At 38.8% G+C, this 23777-nt stretch overlaps 1 protein-coding gene across 1 annotated transcript in view; it reads left to right on the top strand.

Moving 5' to 3' along the window:
- Positions 1-23777, top strand: part of ADCY1 (adenylate cyclase 1) — a 146465-nt gene that overhangs the window by 97418 nt on the left and 25270 nt on the right. The window contains exons 8-11 of the mRNA XM_069005864.1: positions 14287-14442; positions 17815-18009; positions 19396-19493; positions 22742-22826. Of these exons, the coding sequence (XP_068861965.1) occupies positions 14287-14442; positions 17815-18009; positions 19396-19493; positions 22742-22826 (534 nt within the window). The remainder of the gene's footprint in view (positions 1-14286; positions 14443-17814; positions 18010-19395; positions 19494-22741; positions 22827-23777) is intronic.

Genomic DNA, 23777 nt, shown 5'->3' with positions numbered 1-23777 from the left:
ACTGCACCCTGTGAAGAGTGACCCACGCCTCAACAGTTTTGGGAGGACTGTTTGCCCATGGGAGGAATTCAGGTTGCAGCAGTTTTGGCAGGACTGCTGTTCATAAGATTGGAGCCACACTGGAGAAGTTCACGGAGAACTGTCTCCTGTGGGAGGGAGCCCACAGCACAGCAGAGGAAAAAACTCCTCTCCATGAGTGAACAGAAGAAGATCTCAAGTGATGAAATGACCAAAACCCCCACGCCCTGTCTCCCTGCACTATTGGTGGGAAGGACGGAGGGACTGGGGATAAAAAAGGTGTTTTAAAGGCTTATTTTATTTCTCGTTATCCTCCTCTGACTCTGTTAATACTAAATTTACTCTATACCTTTTAATTTGAACCTGTTTTGCCCTTGGAGTGTTTTCTCCCAGTCCTCATCTCAACTCATGAGCCTTTTTTAAATTTTTTTTCCCTCTCCTCTGCTGAGCTGAGACCAAGAAAAGGGTGAGTGTACAGCTTTTATGGGAGCTTGGCATTTGGCCAGTGTCAAACCATGACAGTGATTTTATGTACTTCCTCTAAAGCATCTTCTTATTAGAGAGATGGAGTTTTCTCATCCGGTGTGAAAATCATGCAGTCTCACATTTTGTTCTTCTGGTATATGTGATTAAATTCAGTTTTAAATAGTATGAAAGAAAACAGGTGGAAAAACAGTGGGTTAAATTCTGTTTTGGCAGTCAGTTGTTACAGCGGGGATTACTGTAACACGCATATATCAAACCAGGAGTCCCGTGGAAAAAGAAATATATATGGACAGATTCTTGATAGATGTTTCAGAGATGTTTATTTCTCCAGCCGCATGGCCGGGGCTCTCTCAGGAACGCCCCAGTCACGGGACCCCGGGACCTTTGCTCATCCCGGGGAACACAAACCAACCAATGGGGAACGAGGCTGACAGGGGCAGGGAAACCCCATGTCTCTCCCCCCCAGGGCCCCTCCCCCAGGGCCCCATGGCAGGGTGAGGGACCCCAACATCTCCCCCGTTTTATTTTAATAAAATGAGAATGAAAACAACTGGATAAACATAACAAGAACAGTTTCAAAACAAAACAAGCCACTCTCCTGAGTCTTTAAATGTCCAAACAGATTCTCTGGAACATCTTACGGCTGACAGAAGGGAGACAGAACTTTCTGAGCATGCTTTGTGGGGAAACTGAGGCAGGAGAGGGCTTGATTTCTTCCCTCCCCCTTTTCATCCCCCCATCGGCATCGAAGAGGAATTGTAAGGAACTGGAACTGTATAAGGAAGCCATGGGGTGAAAAACGGATTAGGAATAAACTGGGGATAGGGTAAACTTAGGAAAGGGTTCATATTGGGTATAAGGTAAAAGGGGAAAGTAGGTTGTGGGTAGGGAAGTTGCTGGGATGGATATTGTTTATAATTTTGTGCATAACGGCTGCCTTTGACGGGAATACCCCGAGGCCCAGTAACATTCGCTGCTTGTAAACCCTTCTTTCCTTGCACTATATCAAATTGAACAACTTCCCCATCTCCTACACTTTGCAGGTAATTTTTAGGGTTATTCCTTTTAATGGCAGTTCTATGGATGAATAAATCTTCCCCTGTATCATCTCGTGTTATAAATCCATAGTTGTTTTTTACATTGTACCATTTCACAGTTCCTGTGACTTTCGTTGCTAGAACGTCTCCCATCACGTGCTTGCATGTTCGTCGTGGGTGCCGGTCCCGCGTGGCCGCCGCCTCGCCGACTCCGACGTCTCGGTCAGGCCCCCGCGCCGCGGCCGCTCTGCGCTCTCTGCACGGCCCAGCTCCGGTGCGTGTCTGGGCTCTGCGCGGCCCCGCGCTGCCATCGCCGCCGGCCCCGTGCCCTGCGAGTGGTTCCGCTCCGCAAACTCCACGCTGCTTCGAGAGCGGCCCCGTTCCGGCTCGGCGCTGCGCTGCGCGGCTTCTCGTGTCACTGTGGAAACCGCCGCTTCCCCCTCCACAGGGCTCTCCGAGCCGGTCGCTCAGAGCGGCCTGCCACGCCAAGCCCCGGTTCCTGGCTGCTCGTGGCCCACGGCACCCGCGGCGCCTGCGGCATCGCTCCCTCACTCGCGGCCGGGTGGCCGGGGACCCCGAGACAGGGATGGGGTCCGCGGTAAGGCACACACTCCCGAGGGGGCCGGGCGCATCCAGCGCAGGCACCTCCACCGGCACGGCTGCAGTCATACGCTCCTGGGGTGGCTGCCACGCGGTCTCGGCCACGGGAGAAGTATGATCTTCTGCTTTAGGGGTAATGGGACCATACAAATGCTCTTCAAGAGCATCCCTGATTATAAGATATGCACGGAAAGCTTCGCTTTGATCCCATACCTTATCCCAGATCTCGTTCCAGAAACACCCCTCACAAGATTCAGGAGGTTCGATATCAAAAAGTAAGTCTCGGGAAATATAGGGGAACCTTTTGAAAAGCCACATAAAGAAGTGTTCTACATCTCCCGGTTGCATTACTTTTTTGTTTTGTTGTTCAAGGATTCCTTTTACTTCTAGATACATTTTTTTTTTGTGGCTCAGAGAGCCCCATTTCCCACGATTCTTCCATAGTCCAGAGAGAATATCCAAACCAAGATGAGAAGAGAGAGGCCTAGAGTTGTTTTTTACTCACGAATTTCCTCAGGGATCGGTGTCTTGCCCGCATTCTTCCACCAGTTGTTACAGCGGGGATTACTGTAACACGCATATATCAAACCAGGAGTCCCGTGGAAAAAGAAATATATATGGACAGATTCTTGATAGATGTTTCAGAGATGTTTATTTCTCCAGCCGCATGGCCGGGGCTCTCTCAGGAACGCCCCAGTCACGGGACCCCGGGACCTTTGCTCATCCCGGGGAAACCAAACCAACCAATGGGGAACGAGGCTGACAGGGGCAGGGAAACCCCATGTCTCTCCCCCCCAGGGCCCCTCCCCCAGGGCCCCATGGCAGGGTGAGGGACCCCAACAGTCAGTGAGAGTGTTTTTTGGTGGCTTTCTTGAAATCAGGACTAGGATTTTTTAGGAAATCAGGATTTCTTAAATTAATCAGTCCCAATAAGGAAGAAAATGCAAGGGAGAGTTTAATTAAGGTAGATGTGTTGCTCATTGCTGCTAGATTGTTTGTCTTGGTTTTATGCTGTTTTCACTCCTACAGCATTATGTATAATTTCATTTCTATGTTATTATGTATCAGGTTTCATTTCCTATTGAGGAAATAAATGGAGGAATTTCAGGAAACTGTTCCATAGGTTGGTGCAAAAAGACAATCAGAGACAAAAGGGAATTAGTGTGACTTTTACATAGAGAAACTGTATTATGTCAATTCTGCTACAAAAACCAGTGATTGAGGAACAGAAGCTTGACAATCACATATGGAAGTAAGCCAGGTGAATGCATGTTTAATGTGCAAGAATGAGAGTGTACTGCCGTGCGAGCACACATTTCTTTGTCTTTGCAAGATTGCTGGTGAAAAACTACTGGTGATTGCTGAGAAAGGACTGCTTGGTTTATCATCACATAGACCAAATGCCATCTTACCCATGAGTGTCCTGAGTGTCTGTGGAAATGCAGATGCTGCTCTACAGCTTGACTACCAGTCGCTCTCCAGCATGCATCAATGGTGTGCCAGCCAAACTGGCAGAAAGAAACACTTCAAGAATTTTACTGGTATTGACCGCTTCTCCACTAGGCTGGCAGGTCAATCAGCATGTCACTTTGCCATTTGTCACAGGCCATCATAGCATCCCCAGTCTTTATATACTTGCATACTGATCACTGCACCACAAGCTACATAATAGCATGTTTACCTTCTAAATAAACACCCGCTGTTCCGTCCTACCCTGATTCATTCATTGCCTCTTCAGAGACATAGAAAGAGAAGCTACCCATGAAACACAGGACAGAGTTTCACCTGGTGAATTCAGGTATCATCTAGTTTAATATTGTATTCCTTCCTCTTGAACATCAGCAGCTGAAATGCATTTTTTATTCTTTATATATCATCTCTGACATTAACATGAACTGACTCGGTATGATACCAAGTGGAATGACAATCAGTGTTATGACCAACAGATGACCAAGAATATATTGAATTTAAAGCAAAAATAAGACCACTTGGCGTTTTGTTACAAATTATTTGTTTAGAAGACACATGCCACACATTCTTCCATATTTGGTCTGACAGGAAAATTTTTCATCAGTCACTCTAGCCAAGAATGATAATAACAGTGTAAGATGACTCATTCATGTACCAGTTACATTTTAAATATGAACAAATTATAAATTATTCCCATTTTTTCAATCTTCTATTGAATCAGCTAACGACCATGATTTTGTGATCTGATCTGCTTGCTGGTTTAATGTGAGAGCGCCGCTAAGCGGCCACTGAAGGAATACACTTCTTTTTGTTTTGTTACAGCTTTCATTTTGGTAGAGAATATATTAGTCTATTATTATTTATTAGTCTATGCAGTCAACAGCTTATTGTCTACTTGGAGACCAGTGAAAAAAAAGTGGTGTCCCACAGGGGTTGTTGGTGAGGCCAATACTGTTCAGCATCCTTTTCAATGCCATGGACAATGCAGCCCCAGCAAGTTTGCTGATGACACCAAGCTGTGTAGTGGAGTCAACACACTGGAAGGAAGGGGTGCCATCCAGAGGGACCTAGATAGGTTTGAGAGGTGGGACTGTGTGAAGCTCACATAAAGCCAGTGATAGCTGGGTCAGGGCAATCTTAGGCACATCTACAGGTTGGATAGAGAACTGATTGAGAATAGCCCTGTGGAAAAGAACTGGAGAGTGATTGTTGATGAAAACTCAACATGAGCTGGCAATGTGCACTCACAGCCCAGAAAGCCAACCGTGTCCTGGGCTGCCTAAAAAGGAGAGTAGGTAGCAAGTCAAAGGAGATCGTTCTGCCTCTCTGCTCTGTAAGACCCCACCTGGAGTGCTGTGTACAGTTATGGTACCCCCACTGTAAGTACAAGGAACTGTTGGAGCAAGTTCAAAGGAGGACCATAAGGTTGACAAGGACTGGAGCACCTTCCCTACAAAGACAGGCTGAGAAAATTGGGGCTGTTTAGCCTGGAGAAGAAAAGGTTGTATGGAGACCTCACAGCAATTTCCAGTATATGAAGGGGGCCTACAGGGAAGCCAGAGGGAGACTCTTCAGCAGGAGCTGTAGTGATAGGACAAGGTGTAATGGTTTCAAACTGACAGTTGGTTTAGGTTAATTGTTAGAAAGAAATTCTTTACTGTGAGGGTGGAGAGACACTGGAACAGGTTGCCCAGAGAATCTGTGGTTGCCCCAACCCTGAGAATGTTCAAGTCCAAGTTGGATGGGACTTTAAAAAACCTGGTCTAGTGGAAGGTGTCCCTGCCTATGGCAGGGGTTTGGAACTAGATGATCTTTCAGGTCCCTTCCAACCCAAACCATTCTATGATTCTCATTATTATTATTAAGTAATGTTTATGCATAATTGACTGGATTACATTCAGCTCCTAAACACACTTAAATAATCTGATTTCCAAAGGCAGAATTATTTAATTAAAATAATCTTTTTTGCTGACCATCATAGTTAAAAACTTATGGAAATATGCTTTTTTACATACACGTTCCCTGATACATACCCTGATAAAGTTACTAGTTCTTTAAAAGCCATCACATTTCTCTTAAGTTTGATTATGTCTGCATGATATTTTATATTGATATTAATACTTACAGTCATGTGACCAAAATACTGTTCTAAGAGAAAATTTGAAAATTTTGATTTATGTAAGTAGACACAAGACCATAGACATGAATGCCTTGAGCTTATAAAAGAGATTTGAGCCAGATAGAAAACCAGATATATTTCTATTTAATATATAATATTTAATATATCAAATATTCACAAGATTCATACTCTGTGCTTTAGACACGTGATCATTCTCTTAGTTTCAAAAAATTCTAACTTTATGAAGTATATTAAATATTACTTTATATGGATTTTATTTCAAGAAAAAAAAATCTAGGCCATATCTCTTAATCTCAGAGCTCCTTATAAGAACTTTATAACTCTGCTAAGACCGGCTGAATAACTTTTTCTACTAATGATTTCTTGGTAACGCACCTGACTAATCCAGTTACAACTTTCAAACCGTTTGCCTAAAATTTAATTTGTTTCAATTTAATTTTTTAAAAGAGTGTATCTGGCTTTCATCAAAATCCTTTGTTCTTTTGTTGCCAGCACTGACATTAGTCAAAGTATCTTTGCCTCAGTTTTCCTACTGGCATAGCTGACTCCCAGAAACACAGCAGAGGTAGGGGGCTTAGCTGGACGGTCTGCTTTATTTCTTTGGTTGCTCTAGAAGGTCTGATTCTCCTGCAGTAAAACATCTCTGAGGTTTGGGCCCAACCTCAGTGATAGCTGAGTGGTTTTTTACTTGGCCTCACTTCTTTGTACTTGTTGCAGCAATTCACTCTGTGGTGGCACCTACTCTAGTTTTGGAAAGACTCATTATTTCACCAGCTGAGGAAACAGCCCAGCACAGCCAATTATGTAAAATTCCTAAAGGTACTTCTACAGATAGCCAAGCAGTGATCAGAAGTGATCACGTTTTCATGAAGGGAAAGATTTCTCAAAATGTGTTAGTTTTTGCCTTTACAAAAGTGGGCCTGCAAGTGCTGTTACCCATTGCCAGCTTAAAGGAACCTGCTTCGTGGTGTAACTGCCGGCTCCAGTGACAAGGCAAAGACAAATAATGCTGTGTACCATTAACAGCAATAGAGCTGTGTCCAGGAACGGAGGTCATAAAAATTGCAAAAATCATCGGGAAGCGCCATTGATACAACTTACAAATTATTCCTATATATTCATAAATGTCTCTTGAATTTTACGGTCTACCTCAAACAGAATCAATAATTACCTTCCAGCAGGTTGCAAATCACCATCTGCGAAATTTCTTCTAGTGTGCTAGTGAGCTATTCACGAACAAGGTATTCAAATACATTAGTTATCTTTTATTTGTGGCAGTGTAAATCACATGCTGTCTTCATCTACTATTTGAATAGCATGCAATGATGGACAGTCACGAAAAATCCATGAAAGTGAGTACCATATCTGTTTGCCCTTTGGAAACTAGCTGTTTCTCTGAGGAGATTGACATTTCTCTTTCCTACCTTACCATGTACATACAAAGCCATGCAAAGCAGTCTCAGAACAGTCTTTCTGTAGCTTGGATAGCCCTGCTTTCTTATATGAAGTCTCTGAGTAATACTATGACCATTCTGAAAATCCAGGTGAATACCACTTTTTTTTCTGAATCCTTATTTAGTTATCCAGCCAGAGGGAAGTGGATGCTGGTTAGAGGTATGGTGCTCTGTGTCCTGTCTGGTTTGCTGTGTTGAATCATGTCCTAAACATTTCAACACAGGTGGCTAAATCTACAATTTTATTTTTGCAAAAAAAATAATCATAGCAAAAAAAAATATCAGTAGTCCATTTGAAAAGAGAAATTAAAGCAATGTTTGAGGAAGAGGAAATCACTGTTGTTAGTGTTTTGAATTCAGGAAAAATCAACTAAAAGATTGACGACTCTTGGTAAGCAGATGCAGCTTACGAGCATCCTTTGGAAAATGCTGTTTAAAATGTAAAAACCCTTGAAATGTCAGAATTATCTAGAGCAATTATCTACAGTACACACCTGTGGCATAATTTATTGTCAACTGCAGATGGATTTGCAGCTCAAAAGGTTGATCACAATTTCTCTGATTCATGATCAAATGGGAGAAATTCAGCAACTTGAGATTAACACAGAATCACACAGAATCAACTAGGCTGGAAAAGACCTTTGAGATCATCAAGTCCAACCTATGACCAAGCACCATCATGTCAACTAGACCATGGCACCAAGTGCCACATCCAGTCTTTTATTAAACATCTCCAGGGATGGTGACTCCACCACCTCTGGGCAGCCCATTCCAATGCCCAATCACCCTTTCTGTCCTTGTTCTAATTTGCATGCCACAGCTGCAAGAAAAGTGGCAAAGGCTGTCACATCACTTTAATATTTTGTTGTTTTATCTAGCATAAACTGATGAGATTTTAAATATCCTGCATTGCAGTCCTTTCACCATGGAGTAACAGGAAAACAAACAAATTTTTCATCACTCTTCTGAAAAGGCAGTACTTTTGTCTTGGAGTACAGCCTGCTTTACTGATAATCAACATAACTTTGTTGCATGAAGCAGATTATTTGCCTTCTATATTATAATAAATTACTAGGCTCTGTATCTTTCCATCACCAGCCAACAGGTTTTGCCTGCTTTTGTCTTTCCTGTGGCTGATTCAATTTTTTTTTCCCCAGCATGGAATGAACATTATGCAATATAGCACAGAGAAAACAACATAGATTCATGATGACTTTCTTGCTCTGTATAGATAACATGCATAGTAACTACATGTGCTTGCCTTTTGACTTTATCACTGTTAGCAACTGGAATGTTTCACAAGTAGAACTGCTTTTGGGGTGCTTTCTGTCATGTCTTAATAATACTGTAAATGAGCTTTTAACAGTGAAACAATTTGATATCTATAATCCATGTATTACCAGGAGTTTTTATAGAAATTTGTTGGATTTTGTCTGACCGGATTGAAAGAAGAAAAAGAAGGCTACAACATGAAGGAAGTAATTGAGTGATACAATAGGTCTAAAATTGCTGCACTTAATCCTTTTTAATTTATTATTTCCGTTCAAAATGAAGTTCCCTCTGCATTTGTGGGAAATTTCTTTCTCTGCAAATTTAATTTGATCATTCTGGTTAGGTCTGGGGGAACATACCACACTGTTCTCATATTGTCTTCTTTTTCCAATCATGTAAGATTTGTGTTTTCCACAGAGCAATTAGGACCCAGTAAATCCACCCATATGCCTAACAGATCCCTAGGATTTTTTTGGCATCTAACTCTTCTAAAAATATTGTTTACTTTGTTTCAAGAAAGTTTTCATAGTTCTTGTAAGTTGTGAATTTTCTGGACAAATAAATTCTGATGATAGTTTTACTTAAGTGACTCTATGCTTGCCAGCCTTTTTGGAGTGCTAGAACTCTGACCCTTAAACTGTAAGTAGTGACAGAAGAAGAGAGCTTCACAGTTAATGCAGGGGAGGTAAAAACTTTACCCTCTACCCATAAAAACTCTTTACTAGCACATAGCAAGCAAAAACATATTTGACAAAATTGTTCTAATTTGAAATGTCACAAGTTAGGTGTCTGAGTCCATATCTGGGCACACATTGATGATTTCTTCTTTCAGACTGACAACTATCTGCAGCTGCCACTGCTACCATGACTTTGAGAGTCCAGGGGTGATCTTTGCTCTCAATGGCTGACAGCTCCTTCCAAGGAATTTAACTAGAGATCTGAATGCATAATTTGGGTGTTTCAGATTTTAACACCCTAGATATACCCTAGCAGACCCAATTTAACAGATAGGCACACAGCCTTTTAATGGAAGCTATGGCTTGTCCAGATGGACAGGGGCTGTTCTGTGCCTGAGACTTTGCATTGCCCAAGTTTTTGGAATATACAAACCCAAAAACTGGAAATAAATTGCTTGTGTTACCACCCAGCAAACACAAACAGAAGAATGATGTCTGTGTTGCAGAGTGTATTGCTCTACATCTCAGGATTGCTTCTGCAGTACCTATGAAGCTGCTAGTGCATCATCATCAGTGTGGAAGCCTGCTGTTTGGACTGGCAGTGATAGAATTAGTTATGTGCTCTAATATAGTTCTCCCTTTTTCTTCCTCCATAAATGTGTAATCTGTACAAGGAAAGACATAAGGCACTGGTATAAGATTTTTCTCTGTTATTGATCTCCTAGACATTTTTTTAGTCTTTACAACTGCTAAAAACTTCTTCGACATCTATGTCAAGAAAGTGGTCACACTATTCTGTATTTTAAAAGTTTGTCTAACAGAAGCTGTATTGTTTTCTGGTAAAATACTTAATATACTTTCCTATTGGATCACTGAGGTGTGATAAGCAAAATGTATCATAAGGGAAGTAGAAAATGATGGAAAAACAAATTCCTGATGATCTTAACTATAGGAAGAAGAAAAAAAAATATGAAAAAATTTACTCATCTGTCTTAGGACAAAATGTCTTGAAGATAGTCATGGAACAAATACTACTGCCAGGAAACATGGTCCTGCCTGCCTGAAGATAGAAAACACAGACAGACACAGTGCTACAGCACTTATGGTTTCTGTAAATGTGTTTTGAATGACATTAGTATCTTCTTTTCCTTGCCACTTTATGCACTGAGGTTGAATATAGTCAGGGAAATAACAGTCTGCTAACATTTCTGAGAATCTCAGATGAGCACCAGTTAAATACTTATCAGAATATTACATGACATTCAAACACTGGGGTATTTTCCCAGGATTTGAATTAGTGCTTGTTTGTTTTCTGCATTCACAAAGCTGTATATAGTCCTGGCTGCTTCCAGAGTGCTCTGTTAGAAAATCCCAGCTCTTAACCTTATTTGTCAGCTGTGTTGCAGCAAACAACCAACCTTTCCCAAGATAATGAACTAAATGAACAGTGAACAGAATTAGAGATGATGCCAAGGGTCAAAAAGACATGAGAAAGTAAAATGCATTGACAAATGAGCTGGAATGGGAATGCTGCAGTCCAGCTTTCCTGTAATGCTGGACTGGAGCAAGATCAGAGGAAAAGTAGGGTGAAAGACACTCTGCGGTTGGGTTTTTCATTTGGAGGGGGGCTTTTAAGTCTGTTTTAACAGACTGTATTGCATTTCCTGACTTTATCAGAGCCTTAGAACAGAAGGTGAGATTACTTAAATATTTCACTGGGAAGTTCACTGTGTCAAAAGTGTTGTTCTTCTGTAAAAGCAAGAATAAAAAAGGGATATGATTTGTGAGATTAAAGTGAGAGAGATTTCCTTTGTATTTTTGATACTGTGTATATACAGTAGTAGAATGAAAAATCCTCAGTCACAGTGCAGAAACTGTATGTCCTAAAACCTCGAGATTAAAAAAAAACCAAAACAAACCAACCAAAAAATACTCCCAACCAATCCATCAAAATTATAAATAAAATTATATGGATCTGCTGAAAATTGTCAGTGCATCCAACTTGTGTGTATGCAGCGTCCTTTGAGTGATTATATTCTTGGCCAACCATGAAGAACAGTATCTACACAGTAGATGCATTCACAAATATTCATAGCATTGCACAATAGCTGAATTTGAATGGGATCTTTGGAGGTAAAGTGGTCAACCTTCTTGCTCACAGCAGGGCTGGTTTTGCAGTTAGATCCACCTCTGAGTAAGAGCTGAGTGTTTCCCTGACTGGCAGCCTCTCGAGGCAGCCAGTTCCCATGCATGATCATCTTCACAGCTAAACTTCTTTGTATCAAATAGGAATTTCCCTAGGTACAGCCTGTATTCTTTGCCTCTTGTGTTTTCTTCTAAGTGAGACTCAGGATTAGTCTGGCTCTGTCTTCTCTGCAGTTACTACTCAAGTAGTTAAAGACAGCAAGTAGATCCCTCCTTAGCCTTCTCTTCTTCCAGCTAAATGAACTGAATTCCCTCAGGTTCTTCTTGTATGTCATACATTTGAGAACCCTAATTGTTTTGGTGAACCTTTGCTAAACTCACTTCAGTTTGTCATTGTTTTTGTTCAGCTGAGGGTCTCACACTATACCATTTTTTTCAGTGACTTGAGCTGAAATTTCTATTTAACTCCAGAAGAGCTGGAAAATTTCTCTGTATTTCCAGCACATAAAGGGTGTATACTGTTGATATATTATCTGCCTGTAAGATTTCTAAACTAAAAAAAAGAAGTTGATGGTAAGAGGCAAAAATATTCTGCTGATTTGAAGATAAAGTCGGGAAACTTGAAAACATGAAAACGTGGTTGGAGAAAAGTCACGTTGGTGGCAGGGCCACCTCTATCTGAGGTGGAGTCCATTCCAAGTTTTCAAGTTGCAGGTTGTTCTCAGAAACACGTCTATTATAAGACGTTTGCATGGAGGAAAGTCTAAATTCTTCTCTTTTCATAGGACTTCAAATCTTTGTAGGAGGATATAGTCATGCCCATATGCTCACCTTTCACAGTCATGTCTTCTTGGTTCTTCCGCTAGTAAGATGCTCTACCTGTTCTTTGCCACTCTTGCGTCTGTACTGTGGCATTTCCATAATGAAGGCTGCCAGGAAGCTTTTGTGGGTCTCTGAATTTGTTTAAAATCATCTTTCCAAGCTAATCTAAGAGTGACCTAAGACCAAAATTTTTGACCTAATTAATGCAATATCCACTGTGAAAGGTTTGAGCAAAGAAAGAGCTAATGATCTCTTGAGATATGGTCCACCTGTAAATTTCTAAAAATGAAATGAAATGCAAAACTGGAGGGAATTTCAAGAAAGTTGCTCATTTTTGTTGTATCAAAAGGTTGATGGAGAGACTTTGTAAAATATGTAGAATTTTTAGAGGAATTATGGCTACATTAGGAAGATTTGTAAGTGGAATACTTCTCCAAAAATTATGTTTTAGCTGTTGGGAATTGTAGCTCAAAAGCTGATCATATCTGCCATACTCAAGCCTAACAACTACCTACTTGGTGTCCATAGGAATACCTAAAGGATGATTAGTATGTGAATATCCTTGTACAGTATCTTCTATGCCATTCGGTGGTAAGTCTTCTGCCAGAAAGGCCTTGAAAGAAAGGGTTCATATTGGGAATTTCTTCACACAGGCTATAGTTAAAATACCACTTACACAAGTGACTACACACTAGATACACTAATATCCTTTTAGATTTTGGCTGCTGACTGTGCAGTGTAGGGCAGCGCAGTTATGCTAGCTAACTTCAGTCAGTTTTCCAGTCTTGCACATTTGAGGCCTGTCACATGTTGAGAACATGTCTGTCTGCTAAGAAAAAAGTAAGAAGTGCAACATTTTGGTTATTACTGTATTTCATAGCCAGAATGTAACTGACTAAACAAGGTATTGAAAGTTCAATAATATATAACCTTGATTCTCCAGAAAATGCAAGTTCATGACTGCATGTGTCAAACAACAAACCAGTATTTAAGATGCCATTCAGAATATCATGTGTCATTTTCCCTGTCCATCTAACTCTAGGTGTCCAAGAAAACATGCATTAAACAAATGCTTTCAGTTTCTTCTTCATTCTTTGATCATTGAAGTAATGATGTACATGACTCTAGTAAATCATACTACTGTGAATAATGCACAGCAAAATCTCATTGTCATTTGTGGACTTTAAGAGTATTTGAATAAAGTTTCTGGAGAGTTGATTTGCTCTGTCTTTTTTACCTAGGAAAACTAGGGACCATATCCTCTGTGCTTCTTTATTTTGTTGTTCCAGAATAAACTAATTTTACAAGCTTGAATTCCCACACTGAGGAGGCATGGAGTCCTGCCATGTTTCTTGTTAACACCGCTTTACACGTTCCACATGCCAGAAGCATGAATAAGTTTGGTATAAATATTGAGGATATAATATCCCGATCTGAGAAAGCATCTGAGCACGTGCTGGGGCTTTACTGAAGTCAGCAGGAGCTAAATACATGCTTAAGAGTTAACCAAGAAAATATTTGTCCTTGCGGATTAGGAGCTCAATGGTAAAAGGAATAGATTATACTTGACCCTTTGAGAGTATTTCACTGTGGTATAACACTTCTTACTTTGAAGAAATAAGATGTGAGATATAACCTCAATGCCTCAGAGCCTCCTTTTAAGGCACATATATATGTCTATCTTTAAAGCAAAAGTTATTCTCTTCAGATTTTAATGAACTTACCTATGGCTGAAGTAACAAAATAAGGAAAGAAATAAAAGGCTGAAATTATATTTTTTAACATCAATTAATAAAAATGCTAATTTCCTCCTTATTTTTCCTGTATTTTCCCAAAATTCGTTTTAATGTTAAAGAAATACAAATATTGCCTCTTTTATGAGTTTGTCATTAATGCACTTTTTTATAGTTCACATTTCTAAGCAGAGAACAGTTCCCAAAATGTTAAGTATGACTTTACATAAAGTCTATAATAGATTCTTTACATCACATGTTGAAGATGAAGTAATCTTCATTTGCAAATGTAGGATGTTTATCAAAAAGCATTTCTTCTTGACTAGAATATTGGTTTTTGCTGACCATGAGGGGGTGCAAATGCCTGCAAGTGTGTATGTCTGCATGGGAATGCAATGACATGATTATAAATATTATTTTTCTGACCAACAGATATTTCCTGGACTGATTCTCTCAGACATTAAGCCTGCCAAAAGAATGAAGTTCAAGACTGTCTGCTATCTGCTTGTTCAGCTCATGCACTGTCGCAAGATGTTCAAAGCGGAGATCCCTTTCTCTAATGTCATGACGTGTGAGGATGATGATAAGGTAGTCAATGTGGGCCAAGTGCACTCTTTGGGCATCAGTTCCAGGACTGCATCAAGCAGACTGTCTTTGAGAACATAAGGGGTGATATTACAAACTGATAAAGAAGTTTATGGTGCTCCTGCTGGCACTAGAACAATCTACTTCCCACAACAAAGTCAAACTTTAATTATAAAAGGCTTCAAATTTGGAGCTGCTCTTGGAAAAGCCGACATAGGTGTCCTCTGTGGCTTCTATTAAGGGCTTTTTTCACAGCAATTGGAATTTCTGAGGTTGTTTCCATCCTTTTAAACATATATTCTTTTGCATCTTTTGTCCATCTCAGTCTGAACCTCATGGTGACAAATGCAAACCAACAGAATAATTTTGTGTCTCTAGATGGTTCTCTGAAATGTGAAAGGTAAATAATTAGCCAAAACCCCTCTTTGCCCATTATAGAGATGCAAGACATAAAAGTCCCTAATACAAATATAAATTCCGCTTTCTTGGATGCCTGGTTATGCCATAAATCAAAATTGTTTTACATACTAGTAGCCTGGTTTCCTTCATTTCTGTATGTGAATCTACCTGGAAATTTATGGATAAAAGCCGTGAGAGTTTCTCATTCCATTTTCTTTGACAGCAGGTGGCAACATTACACAGGTCACTCCACCAGTGAGTGGTGGCATGCAAGCTTTGAAACCAGTAATTTGGCTTGACTGATTGCTTCACGTTTTTTCTATTTTTCATTTATTGAAGATTCAGTATAAATCTTACTTTCAGAAAGCATTTGAACTTTCATATTTTGGGTTTTACATGCACTTGTGTTTCCTCTACAGGAAAAGGGGAGAAAAGTCAATTAGCTCATTTAAAGCACAGTTTCAGTAAAGACTTTCAGATACTCCAGATTTGATTTTGAATTTGGCCATGTACAAGGCCTTCCAATTGAGATTTAGTGCTATCTTGGAGTATTTTAAAAAATAACCCACACATTCCTTCAAGCATATGCAGTACTTTACATTGTGTCCTGTGTATGTGTGTGTATAAATATGGTAATACACACAGAAAATCCCCATGTGGATTTGTTAGGGATCTTATGAAATTTTTTTCATGCCAAAACATTGGCAGTGAAGGTCTACAATGCTATCAGAAATGGAAACAGTTGTTTTGATGTAACACATCATGGATCTGTATTACATAATACTAATATAAATACACAGTGTTACAATGTAGGACTTCTTTAGAGTTTTCAGTCCTCAAATCATGTAACAAAAGTAAAACAAGTGGGAATGAAATAAAACAAGTGAGGCCTTTAAAGGCTTTGAAGCTAGTACATTTCTGAGAAATATAAATACTGGATCTTGATCACATATAAGACATAATGTAAGTCTATTGTGCAAAATAATAATAGAGATACAAATAAGAGACCTAGAGGAAATAATTATATGTAAGAAACAGCTATTTTGATTAAGAATAGAAACTTTAACCCTGTTTCAAAATGGCAGAATAGATAATATAATTTATTCCATATATCAGAATAACACACATATTCGCCTACCCTCATTTCAGGTTTTAAAGCAAAGAAACATTTATTTAAACACTGTTTTCCTCACCCCTGATGTTTACTATAGGCTTAAATTTGAATTGTAAAAAGTCCCTGATGATGTATTTCTGCTGCAACTAAGGCAATACATACACTAACTAATTATAGTTTATTGAGAGCAAAATTGTGTATTTCTGACAATATTCCTAAAAGCACTCAGTTTCCCTACAAATTATGGGTACAAATGTCTTCCTCAAGACAACAAATTTCTCTCTGTTTAGAAACACTGAAAATAGTTATTTGGCTGGAAATTTAGGATGTCTAATCAAAGTATGTCCCCAAGTTTAGTTTTCATGTTGAAACAATTAGCTCTTAAACGGAAGACAATTTACCAGGTAGTGGGATCTGATAGCTTGAGGAAAAATGTAGCCTTATAACTGTTTACTGCTGGTGTAACCTTCTCTCTATGTATAAAGCCAGAAAAGCAACACTGAATTCTTTGCTAGGGTCCATTTTTCTTTACAAACAGAAAACTAAGGTATCAGCCAGCAGATAACCTTTCCCACTATTCATAAGAATTCAGATATAATATACATAAGTTAAGTAAGCTAATGAACTGCTGTAGTTCACAATTTGTTCATTGATGAGGTACTCATAAGAATTTCTTGTGAAATAAGAAAAGAAACTGCTGTTCCTGCAAGATTACTAAATAGTGATCACCATCTTTTTTACCATCTGGATTAAAAGTATATGTTGTTGTATAGCCTCTAGAATGGGCTATTTAGGAGTGAGTGCTCTGAAGAGAGAAATTTTGTTTTCTTCTTTACCATCTTTCTGGCAGACTATTTATTATATAATAATAATAATAAGTAGATTTGTTATTTCAAAATGTTTTTAATTGTCTTGAACTCTGCAGATGCTAGATAAAAAATATTCCTTTGACTTTACAGGAATAGTAGAAGTTGCCTGAGTTTTGTTGTCAAAACTTTTCTGGGAAGTAAGGCTTGACCCTGTCTTGTCATAGAGCAGATCTAGCCATAATGGTTTAGATTCAAGTGCCCTCATCTGAAGATTGCCACCACTGTCTCCTGAGTGCTCTCTGTGAAAAGTGAGACAGCTTGTCTAAAGTCCCTTTCAGATATGCTCTGCGATTTCCACCGGAAAGAACTATGAGTAATCATCTTGTAGCTGTGCTATCTCAGCTTTGGAGGAGCCAGTTAGGCACAGGTTAGTTCTGATAATCTGTTGGATGGCTCCATCTGGATCTGCAAGTGCACTTGAGGCATACTCAAGAGGTCTTAACAAGAGAGCCAATTGGGTGAGTTAAAGATAGTAACACTTGAAATTTCAGACCCTCTGTAATCACACGTGGTCATTGTGCAAGACTTTAAGGTAAACTATCATTTTGAAATATGTATTGTTACCTTGACAGTAGGACTTTTCTTGTGTCATGAAGAGCGTGGTTATCTTGTCTTCAAGATGTCCAGAGCTCCATGTCTTTTGTCAAGGAAAAAAAACAAAATAAAACGATTTTGCAAGGTAAAGTCACCCTGACTGGGAACTAGCTGATTATTTACTTGGTGGCAGAGGAGTGTCAGGGCCATATGTGAAAAGAACTTCTGGATTAAAATGCTGAAATTAAGTGGGAGTTTTCTCGTTGATTTGAATGAGATCAGTATTTCAAGTAAGGACTTTTAAAAAGGTGATATTCATACTGAGATAAGAGCTCTGTCTTTTGTAGTTGCTCTGTTTATGAATTCCACATCCTCTCTATGAGCTTGAAGTAATATGAACAGCAGTGAAAAATTTCAGTGCTAATAAAATCTGTGCTTCTTTCTTCATCCATACTGCAGAGGAGAGCATTGAGGACAGCCTCTGAAAAACTCAGGAATCGCTCCTCTTTTTCAACCAATGTTGTATACAACACTCCAGGAACTCGAGTAAACAGATACATCAGCCGCTTGATAGAGGCCCGGCAAACTGAGTCTGAGATGGCTGATTTGAACTTCATTACCCTGAAGTATAAGCAAATTGAGCGTGAAAATAAAGTAAGGGGGTTTAAAATTATTTTTACTGATTTCACTGACCATAAGCCAACTAGCATTGGGATTTTTGTTTGGGTTTCATGCAATGTTTAAATACTACTCACTATCTTTAAATACTCCACTGGGCTGTCTCTCCATTAAGAAGGTGACATTATCTCTTCCTTCTATGGAAACGCTTGAAGGGGATAAAAAGAAAGATTGGTATTGTCCTACTTATCAGGATCCTACTTCCTGTTATATATCCTGTGTTTTGGTCTTTCTTTTGATCCTCCAAACTGCCTGAGTCACTTGTTTAATGCTGTCTCATTGCAATGTGTCTGCCTACTCACTCATCTGCTCTGGAGAAGTGTTAATGACAAGAAGATGCATAGGTAGCCTGATAAGTATTGATCCAGAAATTCTAGAAAATATTTTTAAAAAAATTAAATCTCTGGACAAGGTTGTAATCTTACACTAGTGTGGCAGTGCTGAAAGCAGGGGATTTATTCCAGACTTACAAGATGCACATCCGCTAACAATTGTTCCTACCTTGTAGGGTTTGGTTTTTTTGTGAATACAAATTATTTGTATTTACAGCCTTAGTTTATGTGTTTGAAAAAGCAAAAATGTTATGGTTTTGAAGTAATTTGGCAGTAGCATTTATTTTTCCACTGTAAGTCACTTCATAGTTGTCTGAGATTTCATGTCACTACTGTTTCAAGTTAGAAGGCTGTGTGCCATATTGGATCCAAATTTTTAAGGTTTTAAGCATAAATTTTGATTTCAAATTTCAAAAGTAATTTATTATTTGACTGCAACTTTTTTTCTTTCAAAATAAAAAGTCAGAAGACCAGAAGGTGTAAATGAGATTGAACTTTGGATCTTTCTGAGAAAACACTTTGTGTTTACACCCTTAGAAAGCTTCCTCTCATTAACACTGTAGCTTAGTGGAATCAGGAACAGTAGCTTCTCCAAACTGAGCCCATGTATCTCATTAGCAGCGGCCTCCAAGTCCACTCATTAGTGTTCTGTCCTGAGACACTGAGGTGACAGGACTTTTTGAAGGCAGCACTAAGGGGTGTTTGGCCTTTTTTCATGATGAGTGAGTAAAGGAAGTGCCACTCCCTTCTGGTTCAAAGTGTCTGAAATTTTTTCTCAAAAAGATAAACTTATATCTGAGCCTAACCCAGTTTTGACTAGTTACAGGGTGAAAGAGAAGTTTGTCAAGGAAATTGTTGTGTAGACTTGCCTCATCTGTTTTTTTCATGTGAATTAAGCCATCATGTTTGTAAACTAAGTAGGGGCTTGTTTTATTTTAAGATACAGTTCTTTCTCACTGAGAATGGACAAGTGTGGTGTCTGGGTATATATAAAATATTTACTGTCTTCATTTCTTCCTTTCTTTAACAGTACCACCAGCTTCAGGATGAGTACTTCACCAGTGCTGTAGTTCTCTCACTAATTCTAGCTGCCTTATTTGGCCTTGTCTACCTTCTAATAATACCACAGTAAGTTTCTGTCTTTTGTTGTCATAACTCAAAGTGGAACATCCTCAGACATCCTGCACAGGTCAAAAATTAAAGTCTTTGGAACAGGAATGGGCATCTAGGTTGGTATCTTCTCACAGGGGTGATTCTCTGTTAGTACACCCTCAGTTTAATTGTTATCTCTTTCATTTGTCCATGGAAGACACTTTTCACTATCCATTTTTTTTTTCTTTTGTAGAAATATGCATTTAGAGGGGAAAAAAACATATTTCAGTGTTTATTTAAACTTTCAGTGGTTATTTTTTACTTATTTAAAGCATTTCTGCAATACAAACAAAGGTGTTACTGCGGCTTTTCTAGATGTGTTTGTGCTACTTCGGATTAAGTATTTCAGGATTGATAGCAACATAGATAAAACTATACGGAGTTTAATGGCAACTAAGTACTTAAAGTACCCATCCATCTGCATTGAGGCCTGCATTTATAGCCTTCGTTGAAGTTTTTGGTATCAACACTATCCCTACATTAACTGCCTAGTGCACAGTTTGGCTATGCCCACATAGCTTGCGGTCCGACCTTGACTACAGTAAAGCAAACATAAACAAAATTATGTATCTGGGAGGTGTCCTATGCCTATTGTTGAGTGATTAGTTAGTAATTACCTCAGATTTTGTCAGTTCTATGTGAATGCTTACTGAATAAAAAATACTTAGAGCACTTTCAAATCTAGACATAGATAAAAGTGTGTGTAAGGCATAAAATTATTAATAATGAACTTTTTTTCAGATGAGAATATCAAAACATTAAAAATAAACTTTACTCACTTTTACTAACTACTAGGATTTCAATCGGAATAGAACTGGCCACAGGATAATGCTTTTGAAAATTCCATTTAATTATGGTATTTTCTATTCAGAAATCCCCAGTCATAATAATACTTCTATATTCTATTATTTCTAGTTGAAAGATTAAAAAATTTTATTTACTTTAATAAAATACAAATACTAATTTGTAATATAGTACCTTTCATCTAAAGAATTCAAAGTCACTGATAAGAATCATCATTTACGTCATCATTTCCAGACTAATGACTCTGCTGACTAATTGGAGTATAATCAAGAAGTCTTTCATTTCTTCTTCAGTAAGCCACAGCTGCAGTACATAGCAGTTTTGAACAAGGAGAAATAAAGAGTATTAGTGTAGTTGAAGCTAGAATGAATTTCGAAGAATCATATTAATAGCCTTTACAAAAACTACTGTCACTTAAAAACAGCTGCACAGAGATTCAGTTTAAGTCATGATCTGACAGACACACAAGCTCCAGCAGAATATCACCACTGAAGATCATGAAGATGGACTGGGTTAGTTGCAAAAGCCACCCACTGAATGCTCCTAAGTTCTTTCTTCCAGTGTCTTGAGTGGTAGCTTTATACAGCCAAATTGCTGTTTTTCTTGGGCTCTTCCCTTGCTGTGACACAAATGCAAACACGAGCTCAATTAAAACTTTGGAAGTATAGGGGAATTTCCCCTCTTTCCAGAATTTGAGATTTAAGCTGCTATTTAGATTGCCAAAGTAGTTACAAGTATGGCAAGAGAATGCAAAAGACACACAAGGCTTGTAATACGTTACTCTAATGGGAGAAGTGATATATCACAATATTTCAAGGAGGAGGTTCATCATCTAGACAAGAAAATGTCATAGGAAAGTCAATTACTGCATAAATATACAGAAATCAATGGGCTTACCATTCTTCCAATTCCTATCATCGTTTGAGCAAAACAGCTTCTCAACTAAAGAACACATTTTATATCCCCAGATGGAATTGGTGAAAGTAAGGCTATGTTCTTGTCAACCTAATCTGTCCAATTATGCAATTATGGAGGCACATATGCAGTGTAGCCACTAAAAGCCCTGAATATGAACCTTTCTAATGTCTTATTCTGTGTTTATTTGAAAAAAAACCACGATGTAGCCCTTTTTAGATGCCAACCCAAATGTCTGTCAGCGTCCCAGTCAGCACTACTGTCAGTTGTCAGCTATTGCTGCCTTATAAAATATTGCTGCAGTCATGTCCCCTGCATTCTATTCTAGCATGCTACCATCATGAATACAAGTGAATTCTCTAAAGGCAGGAGAGTCTGCCTTGATTAATACTTGTATTTAGAATCCACACTAAGAGCACCCAGGGTCACCTTCCAATTCTGGGTATACATACTACACCACAGAATTCTCCCTGTTCCAGTATCAGTAGGATCTGTTACATGAATTTGAAATCAAAGTTAAATAGTTAGAAATTCTACGGGAGAATCTCACACTTCTGCTGTCAGAAACCCTGTAGAAACAATCTTTCCCTAGTAATTGTCAAGGGCACAGATACATATATGCCTGAATCCATGGCTCACATGACGTCTGAACTGGCTGGTTTTTTCTCACGTTAGAAAAGAAAGTGTGAAGGTCATGTTATGCTACTGTCATACAGCTGTGATTCCATGGTTGTCATGGGGCCAGGCTGCCCCTGAGCAGAAATCAAATGCACCTGCACTGGTGGACTAATTTTTGTCAGCTTGCTCACACCCATAAGGTACTTTTCCAAGAGAAGTTTTCTGGAGAAAGAAAGTTCTTGGTTTGCACCCCTCTTCTCATGAAGAACAAGCCTATTTTGATTGATCAGAAGAGGGAAGATTTAGAATTTAAAAATTATTACAGCATCTATGTGAAACTTAAAATTTGTCTAACCACAAAGGAAGACTCAAAAGGAGAGAGTTGTTCTGCTTCATTAGAAGGCAGTCTGGTCTGATTTTATTTGACTTGCTGAGTGTCTGAATTGAATGACCATTGATTTCTGAATCTTTGAGAAAGAGAAATTAGAAGGAAAAAGCATATGGTAACTGTTAACAGAGCTGCCAAGGCCAAGTAATTGAGTTACACACTCCCCTTACAACAGTCATTATGCTGAATATTCTGCATTAGCCTACAATTAGAAAGTGTCCCTCCTGACTACCATACATTTGAATTTTTGAGGTGCTTTGATGTCCTTGCTGAGGTCAGAGTGGGGACCATATGCAAGAGCATTTACTAATTTCTTAGTCTTGAGAGCAGTGGACTTCACTGTTAAATTTGCACTGTGATGGTTAGTATAACAGCAAGGTTGAGGAGGAGGTCCTCCACCATTTATTTAAAATACTAGTTCAGAAGGAGCCCAAACAGAAGTTTGTTCTCATCTATTACTGAGTTGCATTGCAATACTTCTATTGTGTTTTGATTCTAGGAGTACCATAGTTCTTGTTCTCCTGGTGTTCTGCATATGCTTCCTAGTGGCTTGTATTATGTATCTACATGTCACACGAGTACAAGTAAGTGATTTAAGATCTTGTGACTATTCTTCCTTTTGGTGACCGTGCTATGTTTGTCCTTTGGCGTATGAAGCCATCAGTGTATGCTTCACAGATTCATAGAGTCTGAAATCTATGTGCTTTAAAGTTCATTGGTAAGTAATGTATTAGACGCTTCAAAACTGAAGATGGATCATCTGAAAGTAGATTTTTTACATGAGTAATCATTACAGCAGTGTAGCATTCAGTGCCATTAATTCTATGCTTTCTTTTTTGCTAAGTCTTTCCTGAACACCTACCACTAAATACTGTGTTCAGATAAACTGCTTTGACCTGACTTCTACGCCTTTCTGGCAACAGAGCACACTAGTTCTCCCTTTCATTCCAGCTGGTCTGGGTGTAAAGTCCTGCTAACTTCCCTCTATTTTCAAATTTTTTCCTGCCAAAACAGCAGCTGTTTTGATAGTAAAGCACTATGTTTTGCACACACAATCCTTGGCCTTTTCAAAACCTTCAGTAATGATTAATTCTCCTGCATTATATTTTCACAACAGTAATGATGCAGAAGGATACTTGGGTTTTTTAGGGAAGAAATAGGTCTACCAGATCAGAATAAAGCATCTACAGGCTAATCTTCTGATGAAAGAAATCTGTATTTGATTAATCTAAATTTAGTCTTTGCAGACATATCAGGAATTCAGAAATATCAGGAAAAAACACCTACGCAATTAATCAGCTTTGCTGATTAGCACACACTAATTTTAGTTTTAAAAAGTGCCCTTTGGCAGAAGAAAAGCATGTGTTTTCATGGAAACATAAATAGTATATTAGCAGAGTATCAGGTACTGAACAGAACCTTATTTATAAACTTGAAAAATTATTTGGGAGTAATTTTGATGATCTCTTTTTTTTTATATTAGGGCAGAGTAGTTTATCATCTGTTCTGCTCTCTATAGATGGTAGAAATGCAGA

This window comes from Aphelocoma coerulescens, chromosome 2 (assembly GCF_041296385.1).
Source record: "Aphelocoma coerulescens isolate FSJ_1873_10779 chromosome 2, UR_Acoe_1.0, whole genome shotgun sequence".
Lineage (NCBI taxonomy): Eukaryota > Metazoa > Chordata > Aves > Passeriformes > Corvidae > Aphelocoma > Aphelocoma coerulescens.
This window is presented reverse-complemented; position numbering and strand designations above follow the sequence as displayed.